At 43.9% G+C, this 14,412-nt stretch overlaps 2 protein-coding genes across 2 annotated transcripts in view; one reads left to right on the forward strand and one right to left on the reverse strand.

Annotated features, from left to right (window-relative positions):
* Window positions 1-773, forward strand: part of cnksr2a (connector enhancer of kinase suppressor of Ras 2a) — a gene marked incomplete at both ends in the record, with an annotated part of 73,391 nt that extends 72,618 nt beyond the window's left edge. The window contains one exon of the mRNA XM_083901308.1: window positions 543-773. Coding sequence (XP_083757434.1) covers window positions 543-773 — 231 coding nt within the window. The remainder of the gene's footprint in view (window positions 1-542) is intronic.
* A 7,206-nt stretch (window positions 774-7,979) lies between these two features.
* klhl34 (kelch-like family member 34) lies at window positions 7,980-9,785 on the reverse strand (the record flags this gene model as incomplete). Its single annotated transcript, XM_083901334.1, has 1 exon — window positions 7,980-9,785. One exon carries the CDS (start codon window positions 9,783-9,785, stop codon window positions 7,980-7,982), a length of 1,806 nt encoding a protein of 601 aa, XP_083757460.1.
* Window positions 9,786-14,412: the final 4,627 nt, after the last annotated feature.

Consider the following 14,412-nt stretch of genomic DNA (forward strand, 5'->3'; position numbering starts at 1 on the left):
ATAATAATCCCAGATTATACAGTCGTTTTCTAAATGGCTGAAAGTAAAAATAAATAAATAAATGAATATGATGATAAGAAATAAATCAACACACCGACAACAACAGTACAGACTGTTAGTACAATATTTTGCAGACTGCAAATCATGTTTTGTCATGTGGCGCCACCTACCGCCGTCTACCAATCACTGCAGTCGGTAGAGTCTCAGCTGCCGAGCGACCGCGGGTTGCCAGTAACGTCAGAAAAACGAAACCTCAAAAGACCTCGGTGTTTTGAATTTGAATGTAGTAACCGTTTTTGGCCACATTCTTACGTGTGGCGCCTTTAATTTCCCGGAAAATTGAGCAAATAATCAAAAAAATTGAGAGATTTCTGACTCAAACCTCGCTGAACTCGGTGTATCCGCCTCACGTGTGTGTGTCTTGTGCTTTTCTTGTCTCTTTGTTAGTGGTTAAGAAAACAAATTAATTTATTTATTATTCAATTAATTAACATAAACAGTGACGCCCCTCCCCCCCCTCCTGTGTTTCTGCATCCCCATAGGACAGGGAGGGGGAGCTAGCGCTGATTGACAGGCTCTTGGCCAACCCCCAGCTGTCGTCGGCTGAGTTCCAGGAGTGGAAGCGAGCCTATCAGGAGCTGTTCTCTCAGGAGCCTCAGAACTCCGGCGCCGCCGAGTCCGAGCCGGGGGGAACGCCGCCGCCGCCGCCGCCGCCGCCGCCGCTGACCCCGTCGCTGTCACACACGCACTCATACATCGAGACGCACGTCTGACACGTCAACGCACACACACACACGGACGTTTATCGTCATGGGTTTTACGATCGGCTGAAGTTTTCTCCTCGCGTCAGTGAGTCGGTTCTTATCCCGATGCCGAGGCGCTCGAGTTGCAATGCGACGCCGTCGGGGCGACGGTTCGCGGCCGTTTCCGAAGCGCTGAGTGTTGGCTTTTTTTTTCCCCGCTCTTTACCTTAGTCGACACGGACGAAAGGGGATCGACAGATGGACTTGAACCCTTCCCGGGTCGTTGTGCTGCGTTTCTACAGACTGCGGTCGCCGCGTCCTCTCGAGCCTTATACTTGATGTATATATGATGATATTTTCTGTACAGTGAGTGTTACGGCAGATTATAATTAGCACAGGTCTTATTATTACTTTTATTTACGATGGTTTTGGTTGACATATTATGTATAACTGCTGGGCTGGACCTGGAGCATGCACACTCAACAAGGACACATTTAACCTTTCTCCAGTGTTTCTCTTTAAAGGTGAAGTAAGTAGTTTATAGTGCCATCTAGAGTAGAGGCTGAAATTTACAACAAAGAACTGCTCCTCTGCTCACCCCCTCCCTCCCTTCCCTGAGCGCTACGGTGTCCTCAGCCGGTCAAATGTCGTCCTCGTCGTCTTTCTCCGTGTCAGCAGATGAGGTTCGTGAGGCGAGGGAGAGGGCGGAGCTACCGCGGCCGTAGCAGACGAAGCGGAGAGAGAGGAGGCGGGACTTCCTGCTACAAGTAAAGAGACGCTTGATTTGTTCTCTCGCGTTTGTCCTTACAGGCTCCCGTAGAAACATGGCGTCTCGCTGCTAACAGTGGCTATGCAACCGCGGTCCGCGACCATGTTATTTTACATGACTTTTTGAAACAACTACGAAAATGAAACAAAAACTATTATACAGCGACTAGACAATGCAGGAGCACATAATATGTATAAAAAAGTGGATTTTGGGTCATATAAACCCATAAATACTACACAGTGTCCCTTTAAAACACGCGTGTCAAACTCAAGGCCCGGGGTCCAGATGTGGCCCCGCCCACCTCATTTTATGTTGCCCTGCGAGTGATTCATTGGTCTTAAAAATCTGTGTTAAAATAGGTCTATGCTTGCTTGAAGGCGCGTATGCGTTGACCATAAACTACATTTCCCACAATGCACGGCGATCGCGTTACCCACAAAGTGACGGCTACCGCCGCTAGATCGCGACGAGCGAAATAAGTAATAAATGCAGAAAGTTATTTAGCAATATGTTACGGAGTAGTTAGCTTTATTTGACATTATATTTAGTTACATTTATTCTGTATGACAGTTACATCTTGGCCCTTTGAGGGTCACCATTATGCTGATGTGGCCCTCAGTGAAAATGAGTTTGACACCCGCTGCCTTAAAACCTTCCCTTATTTCAGTGTTTTGGCCGACTAATGTATATATTTATCTGCTCCTGTCGTCAATCCTCGCATCATTCGTTCATTTACGAATTACGGGATCCAAAAGTTAAAGGTGCATTATGTAATAAATCATAAAATCCTCCTAATATGTCACAGAGACTCAGGAATAATGTTCATATAACAAACTGAACTCACCAACAACAACAGTACAGACAAAATATTTGCCTTAAAAAAATAATATTTTGCAGACTGCAAATCATGTTTATGTTTTGAAATCGTGTTTTGGCGTCATGTGGCGCCACCTACCGCCGTCTACCAATCATTGCAGTCAGTAGAGTCTCAGCTGCCGAGCGACCACGGGTTGCCAGTTACGTCAGAAAACGAAACCTAAAAAGACCTCTGTATTTTGAATTTGAATGTAGTAACCGTTTGTGGCCACATTCTTACATGTGGCGCCTTTAAGTAAAAGTCAGAAAGATAATTCACTGATTCAAACGTCCGCGACCGATAACACACATTCTAACACATTTTGAATCATAACAACGTTGGCGACGATGACGACGACGAGCCACAACCTCGTTTTCATTGAAAAACGAGCTGGAGAAACGACGTTGATCCCAGGGACCGTCTACAAAGTGCAACACCCGAAAAAAACTATTATATAAATATTCAATAACTTAATGTTAAAAAAGTTTTACGAATCGTTGTCCCGGTTACTCAACTCTCAGGGTCACGTGACTTGCTTTAGATGAAAAAAAAAAAAAACTGGACGAAACGGGAAATGCACATCATCGGTTTAAAAAAAAAAAAAAAAAAATTATTTAGTGCTGTGCTATAGGTAACGCGCGTTAACCCACGACACGTTTCCGTGACGACTGAAACCGGAAAAAGACGCGCGTTACGTCGCGTTTTTACGTGCCGCGACACCGGTAGTCCAGGCACCGTTTACCAGTTAGCGCCGTTAGCTGCATTGGCTCATTTTAGCGTTGCTGGCGTTAGCCTACAGCGGAACTGGAGCGGTCTGTTTATTAAAGGAAAAGAGCAGCGCTAACAAATAACCTGCGCTCTGCGTATGTGCGCCTCTGTTTTTAAAGGTTAGCGTTAGTTTAGAGACGCGTTTTTAACAATCCGGAGTCACGCAAACGTGACGTCACGCGCGTCTTTTCACGGTTGACGCGCTAACGTTTGACAGCACTAGTTTTATTTGAGCACAATATTCAGAAATTGGAAAAGACCAATGAACGAATGATACACGAATGATTGTTGTCACATAAAATGGAAGCAACGGCACAAATCGAAAGACAGATGCTAGACGTCGCCTCTTGGTCGCCATCCTCGTGTTAAACCCGCCTCTACTGCGCCAGGACTTTTTTTTTTTTAGTAGACTCTGAACTTGGCCAAAAACGGCGTCCTTGCCAGATGCATCCGCAAGAGCAAAATCAAATATTTAGCAGACTCAGCTGTGTGAGCACAAAAACCATAAATCATCATTACATCTTCACCCAAAGCACCAAAAAAGACACAATATTGTATAATATTGTGAAAGACCTGAACACTGGAGTAAGGTTAAAGGAACGATCCACCCTGAGAACCTCTTAACACTGTTGATTAACGACTGCCGATATTGTCATGTGTTGCCAAACTGTGTGTGTGTGTGTGTGTGTGTGTGTGTGTGTGTGTGTGTGGCCATGCAAATGAGTTAAATTGGCAGTTGGGAGTTTGTCGGCAAACAAAAGCAAACAGCAGGTCAGAGGAAGACGACGGCGTTATTTACATTATTTAAATCACAGTTTTGTCGGGTTTTTTTTTTTTTAAAATCGTCACAAACTGTGAACAGAGCTGGAACACTAACACTGTTAGCTCAAGGTTGCAGGTTTCGCATCAATAAATAAAAGTAAAACCAAATTGGCTAATTAGCCAATAATTAGCACTGTTTGTCAGCAGGTTAATGAGAGCTGGAAGTGTCCCGTGATAGCGCTAGCATGATGAAGCAATTCTGCGATTACTGATAATAAGTCAATTATACGACAATACAACATTATATATCCGTCTAAATCAAGACTAAATAATATGCCCTTAAACTCTTCTCACATTTGTCAGCCGTTATCCTGCTATCAACTCCTTTTTTAACCAGTGAAGCAATGACATGTTCTTGCTAATTTTTGGCTAACTTTTAGCTAACTTCCTGTTTGTTGCTGCGGTTAGCGTTCGTGGAGTTTTGGATCCTTTCCTGACAAAGTGTTTTACCGATAGGCTATTAGGAAGGTTTCTCAAACCGCTCCAGTTCAGTGATAGCTGTCGGAAAATATATATAGCGCTATTTGACATGTATTTTTAACAATAGCGCTATCTTTTAAACCAGGGGTCTCAAACTCAAATGACCTGGGGGCCACATGAGGTAGTGTGTTTGAAATAACAACTGATTTGTTTGGGTTAGCTTGAAATGATGTCACATTATTCCATCTGTGAAGTAATAGGTGCGTGTGTTGATACGCAAAGACATTATTCACAATACAAACATATTTATGTTGCAAAATATATATAATTCATATTGAGATATCAAAAACAAACATTGTGGTGGGCCACATGATATCGATGAAAGGGCCCCATGTGGCCCCCGGGCCACGAGTTTGAAACCAATGTTTAAAACTATCATTTATGTCACCATCATTCTTCTGTGCCACATTGAGGATCATGAAAATTACACCATATTTTTTTTTATATATATTTCTTAATTTGGTGTCCGTATATTATAATAATCATATTGTCCAATCTGTCCTCGACTCAGAATACAAGCACTAGCAAGAAACCGATGTATTGAATGCACGTTTGAGGCCAAAAACTACTTATTTTCAGCTCATTAGCATGAGGCACTTTAGCGTTTGGCTCGCGTTTAGCGCGTCGGGCGCCATCCTGAGTATTCTTAACCGTCCGATGACCCAAAAATAGCCGAGTGTTTAAGATGACGGAGCTTAAAATCGGTCTCCAAAATATGTACCGGCCTAAATTTAGCCATGTTTCTGTTGCTGTTGTCTTTTTTTCTTTTTCTTCTGTGTACTGGCGTCTTCTGTCGTTTCTGGCAATTACATTATCGGGGGGTGCGTTAGTCCAACTTTGGTACAATGTCAGTCAGACTAACAGGTTTAGGTGTATTTTTTAAAGTCTAGTTTTGATTCGACTGACAATAATTTCATGTGAATTCACTGATTTGGACTCAAATCTCAAGAGATTCACACGAGAAAGAACCGGGTCCGCTGCACTTTGCCTCAGGCTCCATTTCGTCTTTTAGTTTTTCCTCCGCTTTTTCATCTTCTGTGGCTTTAATGGGCAACTTCATCCTCACCACAACACCTGAGCCTCCTGTCACCATGGCAACCGCAACTAAAAGAGGCAAAAAAAAAAAAAAGGGGGTGGTCGAGCTGATCCGGTCATCAAGGAAAAGCCACCTGAAAAAATGGATTTTCGTGGATTATAATTTACTCATTATAACAGTGTTACGGGGTTTCCACGGGTGGACTCTTCCTTGTCCTGCATGCAACATAGATGATATAGCGACACGTTTCCATAGGAACTGAAATACAGATCTAATAAAGACATAATATGAGTTTGTTTATTTGTACGCTGCTGCACAAGACGCTGCACACAACTATTAAAAAGCAGTCGCACAGAATAAGCACAGAAACACAGTTTGAATGCTCTCTCTCTCTCTCTCTCTCTCTCTCTCTCTGCTGCTGCCCGTGGTTGATCTGTAGTTACTCGTCTTTGCAATATTTATTTTTTTCTTTCTGTTTGTTTGTATTTGAAATCTCTCGTAGAATAGTATTGGGTGATAATTCAATCAGTTTGTTTTTTTCCCGAAAAAGACTCAACGAGTAATAAAGATTGTTTCATGTTCATAAAAGCTATAAATGATGCTTGAATTTAAAAAAACACACAGTATTTATTTATAGTGATCTATCTGCGTTTACTGTCTGAAGAAGAGGGCGGATCAATAAAGTTTGGTCATTTGAATAAAGGTGTTTTTGTGGGGGTTATTTGGAGCAATAATAACAATCATAATAAAACAGAAAAGTAGATTTTTATATGTTCTCAAATGTGAGAATTACCTTAAAACTCGATGACATTATTTGTACTTATTGGTTTTATCGAAAACACAGTTTTATTAGTACGTGAATCAATGTATAATTTAAAAAAAAATACTACTTTAAAGTTGTTTATCTTCATGTCCTGCAGGTTTCAATCGATCACGATTCATTTTAGCCACTCATTACTTCATGGTTATTGCAAATTATGTCAAATTTTGTTTATTCTTATTGACATTTTTGACACTTACAGTCCTATAAACTTATTCCTAAAGTGTTTTATGTTGCATACATTTTTATATCACACAAACAAATGTGTTTCTCAAAGAAAAACCATTACAATACTTTTTAGATTTTACCCTCAAATATAAAAACAACCTTTCGTGCAGAATGCACAAACATCCACGGATGGTGAACTCAGATCACGCGTGTGATTTCCTGGATAAACCTTTAGGTTCTCCGTCTATTTCTATGCAACTATCTCATAGAGAATCTTCAATTATTCATCAATAAACAGGAATGTCACATGCACAAGGACTGTTCTCATACAACTTGTATGAAATATTCAGCTTGGCTTTTTTTCCCGCTGTTGTTCTTCACTTCAAAGACCTCGTCCTCCTCCTCCACCTTCGTCGTCTTGGCTGCGGACGACGTTTTCTTGGCTTTGAAATCATGCTTTTGCTTTTTTTTCCTCTTCTACACGAGACAGGATTAGAAAGAGCTTGAAATGGAGTCAGTTAATTCAATCTTAGGGTCACGGTACACATTTCGTCTTCGAGAACCCAACTTTTTTTTAAAATTATATTTTGATTTAATTCGTTCCTTTTTTGCCTGAAACCCAATCGTTTTGAGTAATTCCAATAATGCCACATTGTTATTCTAACACGTTCTCATTGCTGCACTTAGGTAAACATTAAAGGCGCCATATGTAAGAATGTGGCCAAAAACGGTTACTGCACTCAAATTCAAAACACCGAGGTCTTTTTAGGTTTCGTTTTCTGACGTAACTGGCAACCCGTGGTCGCTCGGCAGCTGAGACTCTACTGACTGCAGTGATTGGTAGACGGCGGTAGGTGGCGCCACATGACGCCAAAAACGTGATTTCGAAACATAAACATGATTTGCAGTCTGCAAAATATTTTTTTTGAATGCAAATATTTTGTCTGTACTGTTGTTGTTGGTGAGTTCAGTTTGTTATATGAACATTATTCCTGAGTCTCTGTGACATATTAGGAGGATTTTATGGCCAGTTGATTTAGATTTATTACATAATGCACCTTTAAATTCATACCACACTATCATTCAAAAGTTTGGGCTCACCTATACAATTAAAAGTCAGACTTTTATTCATCAAAAGAGTTGCAAAATGAATAGAAAATATAGTCAAGACATTGACGAGATTAGAAATAATGATTATTATTCCAAATAAAGCAGTTTTCAGCTGTGCTAACATCATTGCACAAGGGTTTTCAAGGGTTTTCTAACCATCCAATAGCCTTCTAACGCCATTAGAACACTGGAAATGGGCCTCTATACACCTATGTACATATTCCATGAACAACCAGACGTTTGCAGCTATGTATAGAGTGCATTTCTGATTCATTTAATGTCATATTCATTGGAAAAAAAAGTGTTTTTCCTTGAAGAATAAGGACATTTCTAAGTGAGCCCAAACTTTTGAACGGGTAGTGTACATCAAATAACTCATTAAGTGTTTCCTTAACACCGTGTACACTTCAGTCTGACAGTGGTAGCAGTGTGCACTCGGTGCCGGTGAGCGGTCTGGGCAGTTTGCAGATCTCTCTCCAGTGATCCTTCTGCGTGTCGTACTCCAACACCGTCCTCGTGACCACTTCCTGTCCGTCGCTCCACCGCCTCCCTCCGAACACCAGCAGGTTCCCCGAGGGCATTGCAACCATGCCGTAGTTGAAGGAGCCAATGAGAAGCGGCCGGAGGCGCGTCCAGTGGTCCGACCGCGGGTCGTATCGTTCTATGTCGCAGAACGGCTCGTACATGCCCAAGAGGGCGTAGATGTAGCCGCGGGCGGTCGCCAAGCGGTGGCCGAACCGGGCGATGGACATGGACGCCCGCTTTTCCCAAACCCGACCTCTGAGGTCCCAGCGCTGGACCTCTCTGCTGCTCTCCCGGGTCTCTTCCTGCGTGTCGCCGCGGTTACTGCCGGGCGCGGTCGCCTGGTTGCCCGGGAGACCGCCCGACACGTAGACGCTGCCGTCGAGCGCGGTCGACGCGTGGCCGTAAAGGGGGCGAGGCATCGTCGCTCCCCTCCTCCAAGCTCCGACGGCCATGTCGTAAAACTCAACAGAGGCCACCGAGGTTTGCGCGTCGTTCGCGTCCCGTCGCGCGCGGCGCCCCCCGATGGCATAAATGACGTCGTCCGCGACGCAGCAGCTGAACTGGGCCCGCCTCTCCAGCATGGGCGCCGCCTGCTCCCAGCGGTTGAAGCGAGGGTCGTACCGCCACGCCTGATTGGACGTTGATAAAGCGACGGGCTTTGTGCCGCCCTCGTCACCTTCTTTCGCTTCCTCCCCTCCGAGCACAAAGAGGAAACCTCCCACAGAGCACACGCCGTGGTTCCTCAGTCGCAGCGGCAGACGCGAGTCCAGCGACTGGAACTTCTTGCATCTCGGATCGAACGCCAACATCTGCCGTTCGGGACGGTCGACGCCGGAACCTCCCCCCACGAGCAGCACGCGGTTCGCCGGCGCTCGTAGCGTGGACTGCTTGCTCTGCCTGATTGGCTGAGCCGGACCGACCCTGTGGTACTCCAGGGCTCGGGTCACCTGACTCCTGATCAACGGCGTGGCCGCGGCTCTGTGGCGGAGGTCGGCGAGATCGGACGCGCAGACCAGTCCGAAGCGCAGGCGACTCAGAAGGAGATTCGATTGCAGTAGAGGGAGGGGTCCGTTCGCGTCCAGCCAATCCAAAGCCAGCCTCAGTAGCTCCACCTCCTTGACGCCAGGTATCTCGTCGGCGTCGAGCGCCGCCATCAGTGATTGGACATTCAGCTCCAGGAGATCGTCCTTGCTCTCCCGAAGCAATGTCCCCATCTCCGTAGCGATGGTTTGGTTGGCGGCCTCAAGTGCATTTGATAGTGCATGGTGTTCAGCCAGGTTAGCGTAGCAACAGCAGTTGTCGGCGTTCAAACCGTCAATCATAAAGCGCTCGCATATCGACACGGCGGTCTCGACCTGCAGGTACCTGGCCGCTTCCAGGACAGCGTGAATGTTGGAGAAGGACACGTTGATCCAGCCCGAGTACAGGAAATCCAGAATGGCGTCTAAACCCAGGGGCGTTAGCGCCGGAAGGCTAACGGAGCCCGCTAATCTCTCAGCGGTCGTCTCTCCAAACAGAGCCCAGAAATACTCACTGGAGCTGGCCAAAAGGGCGCGATGACAAGGGAAGGAAACCCCCCCGGCCTCCAGGACCACGTCGCACATCTTCCTCTCGGAGCGCAGGCGCTGGAAGCCGGAGAGGAGTCGGGTTCTGTGGGAGGAACTGTAGAGGAAGGAGTAGCTATCCATCCAAGAGGCGAGGTGAAAGAGGTGAAAAGAACCCACAAAAGTTAAAGTTAAGTAAAGTGAAGCAAAGAAAGAGCTTCGTCAGGAACGTGCAGGGAAGCAGCGACGAAAAGGGAAACGTCGGAAAGTACGAAGATGAGACAGCAGAGACGCCAAAGAAGCAGAATCGTTGGAGATTAGCATGATGAAAATATCTCAAGAGTAAGAAACGAGACGGGAGACCTCGGCCGAGTCGTGCATGTCCATAGTCGAGCTCCGTCCATCTGTGTTTTTGTCCTGCTCCGTCTGCAGCCTCGCGATCATGTGACGCCGTGATAGCAAGGTCAACGACTGCCAATCCTCTGACCCCCCCCCTCCCACCGCTTTGTGCCCCTCGGCTTGGTACATCCCAAAAGTCTCCTGTTCCTGTCTCTCTCTCTGTGACACCACGGTGGTTCTGACTGTTGGAATCGTGTTTGTCTGCTGCCCCTTTTTTTCTCCGCTGACTCCGGGAGGGAGTCAACATCCCCCCCGACGAGCTATCGGGGCATACGTACGCGGATAAGCTTCGGCGTCTATCTCGGTGGATGAACTCATCAGTACAATACGGCTGCTGCAGGGCTGCGACCAGGATTCCAGGTCGCCACGGCACCTATCTGCGCCCCCCCCCCCCCCCCCGAGTCGCCACGCGAGACGGAAATAGAAACGGGGGCTTTAGGGACTCGGCGAGACAGACGTATCACAGAGGTTTTGCCGGTGTTGTCGAAGATTTTTACAAGCGTCAAAAGTCACACATTGCGATCGCTATCGCAGCGCGCCGCACCCTTTGGAAAAGGCATTTTTAACCTCGGGTTTGATTGATATCATTCCAGAAGATATACGCAGATTACTGTACTGTACACAGTGTTTTGATGATCTTTTGCAATGTCACAGCAGTACAGATACAGATAGTGGAAAAAAAATCATGTAAAACATGCATTGTAAACATCAAAAACAGAATAAAGCAAACACGGTGAGGATTTGCACATCGTAATATATCCATGTAACCTGGATTTACACGTTATTATCCTCTTCATACAGTACGTTCTGCAGCGAGTTGCGATCACCGTCTGTGAATAGACGCTGGCTCACACTCGTGAGTGTGTATTCGTGTGTGTGTGTAATGGAAGGGGTCACATTTGTTCAAAACACAACACCGGAGGGCCACTCGGCAAAAAAAATAGCGGCTGGCAAAGTGTTTTTAATCTTTTCCCCCCGCACACGGTGTCAAATCCCTCTCTCGAGTGGTTGTTAAAACACACCAGCAGTGTTTTCCTCTCTCTCGCTCTCTCTCTTTGCCGTGACCCGGTCGGGAGGCTAAACATAGCCGCAGCTGCTCGCTGTGGGTTTGTCTGTGTGCAGAGGAACATGTGATGTGATGTGATGATGGATACGATGGCATTTGTGCTTTTAATTTAGTTGCGTTCTTTCCTAAAACAGAAGGATTTGGGAGGTTTATTTGTAGGGATCACGGTGACTCCGTGCACACAACTGAGACCTAAACCCTGTTAATGCCCATTATGTTCACTATGTAAATCGCAAGTTCCATCACAATTCCGTATTATTATGTGGAATGTCTGCAGATATCGCCCCGAGTCCTCGAGCGACTCACGGGTCCGGGAACCAAGCCAATGTCGGCATTTTTCGCCCAAACCTGACCTCTGTGCAAGGTTTCGAGAGCTTTTATGTTAACGTTAACTCCCTCAAAAATTTTTCTCAAAGCCACAGATATAATAGTAATAATCGTAATCTGAAGGATAACAGTTGGTTCCTTGCACAAATCCGTTTCGGCTCAATCACAAGTTGGATTTCGTCCACCGCAAAACGCTATATGACGTACCGTTATGTCAATGTCTTGAATTATAACACTTGAGGGAGGTGGAAAAAAGTAAAAGTGACTGGAAACAGATTTAGTGAATAAATGAATAAATTTGTGTGACTGAAATGTCCCCGACTGCCGCGTTTCGCTTTACTAGAAAAATGGCGGGAAACGGCATCAGATACAAAAAAACATCGTAGACTGTTGAGAAAACCACAAAAGTAGATGGAAACATTAAAATCTGCATTTTCTTTGACTTTTGGGACGATGTGAATCTTTTTATCATGATGAAAAACAAAGGTTCCTTTTGATAATTTCATTCATTATGTCTCGTTCTCTAACCGTCAATCTCCTGACAACCACAGTCAAGAACAAAGTCTATTCAAGGACAGAAAAAACAACAAAACAAAAAAAACGTTGACTCATGTCGCCTTAAAAGAGTTACCGTCACGTCCTGTCGCCTCTCTTTGGATGACTTTGTTAGCCGAGCTAGCTGTCGACTGCACCGACAAGGTGATTTATCTTCTTGAAGAAATGACAAGGGAGCAAGATGAAAGCCATGTTATCGTTGAGCTGCCTGTGAATCTGCTGCACTGTCTAATGCTAATTTTAGCATACTAACACAGCGGCGATGAGCTAGTTGAATGCCTGCCATGCTCTCAATCCTAGCTTAGCATGTTGACGTTTCCTAATTAGTGCTAAACGTGGCTGACGGCAATATCGAGAGGATTATCAACATTTTCATTCATTATGACGAGTGCAGTGCCCGTAGGAAGTATGTATTCCTATAGAGGGAGCTGAAGAAGGTTTTTCTGTTATGGTAACGCATGATAAGGAACGTAAAGGTAGAGGTTTGCAAATATTTTCAACGGATCCTTGTTCAGATCGATGCCGACTATTGTGATGGTAAATTTCAAGTCAGCTCACTGTCAAAGTGCATCAGGGCAAATTGATCATTTCCTGATTTTCAAAAATTCGTTAAAATTATTCCTTACGAGATTTGCAAATATTTTCAACAGATCCTTGTTCAGGGCGATGCCGACTATTATGATGGTAAATTTTAAGTCATTCCGAGATACTTTTTGTTTTCGTGAAGAAAGTCAGCTCACTGTCAAAGTGCATCAGGGCAAATGGATCATTTCCTGATTTTCAAAAATTAATTTAAATTATTCCTTAAGAGGTTTGCAAATATTTTCAACGGATCCTTGTTCAGGGCGATGCCGACTATTATGATGGTAAATTTCAAGTCATTCCGAGATACTTTTTGTTTTTTTGAAGAAAGTCAGCTCACTGTCAAAGTGCATCAGGACAAAAGGATAATTCCTGATTTTCAAAAATTCGTTAAAATTATTCCTTAAGAGCTTTGCAAATATTTTCAACAGATCCTTGTTCAGGGCGATGCCGACTATTATGATGGTAAATTTCAAGTCATTCCGAGATACTTTTTGTTTTCGAGAAGAAAGTCAGCTCACTGTCAAAGTGCATCAGGGCAAATGCATCATTCATGATTTTCAAAAATTCATTAAAATTATTCCTTAATAGATTTGCGAATATTTTCAACGAATCCTTGTTCAGAGCGATGCCGACTATTATGATGGTAAATTTCAAGTCATTCCGAGATACTTTTTGTTTTTTTGAAGAAAGTCAGCTCACTGTCAAAGTGCATCAGGGCAAATGCATCATTCATGATTTTCAAAAATTCATTAAAATTATTCCTTTAGAGATTTGCAAATATTTTCAACGGATCCTTGTTCAGGGCGATGCCGACTATTATGATGGTAAATTTCAAGTCATTCCGAGATACTTTTTGTTTTCAAGAAAAAAGTCAGCTCACTGTCAAAGTGCATCAGGACAAATGGATAATTTCTTGATTTTCAAAAATTTGTTAAAATTATTCCTTACGATATTTGCAAATATTTTCAATCGATCCTTGTTCAGGGCGATGCCGACTATTATGATGGTAAATTTTAAGTCATTCAGAGATACTTTTTGTTTTCGAGAAGAAACTCAGCTCACTGTCAAAGTGCATCAGGGCAAATGGATCATTTCCTGATTTTCAAAAATTCATTTAAATTATTCCTTAATAGATTTGCGAATATTTTCAACGAATCCTTGTTCAGGGCGATGCCGACTATTATGACGGTAAATTTCAAGTCATTCCGAGATACTTTTTATTTTCGAGAAGAAAGTCAGCTCACTGTCAAAGTGCATCAGGGCAAATGGATCATTTCCTGTCCATCAGATTCTCTCCTGCCAGGTCGATAGTTTAAGCTCAGAATACTGTGTTTTAATCTCCTGCAGACTCAGGTCAGGAGCTTCCTCCTCACCTGGATCCTCGAGAGCTTCTCTTCGCTGTTGTGAAGGCGTCTCGCACAGACGCTCGTTCATTAACGTCAAAGTCTGGAAAGAGTCCGAGAAGAGGTCGAGCCGGCAGACTTACTGAATTTCCTCCAAAGACTTTTTTCGGGGCACGGCGTACTTTCCACATTAGACCTCAAACTGTGTGAGATGATGGAGGAATTCTGAGAGAATACAGAGTTCAAATACAATTTTTTTTGGACTATGTATTGTGTTGGCGCTGCAACTTCAGAAGAACACGGAGATAATAATGTCCAAATATTATCTCGAGTTTAGTAAAATCCTATTTACACGAAGCAGCTCAAAAATTCATTGAAATTATTCAATTAAGAGTTTAGGTTTTTACTATTATTCTGCAAAATAAACTATAAATAAAGCATATCATTAGTGCAATTTGGTCATTTTCTAGAACCATCTTGATTTATTTCCGTAGTT

Source organism: Microchirus variegatus (assembly GCF_963457635.1).
Source record: "Microchirus variegatus genome assembly, chromosome: 15".
Lineage (NCBI taxonomy): Eukaryota > Metazoa > Chordata > Actinopteri > Pleuronectiformes > Soleidae > Microchirus > Microchirus variegatus.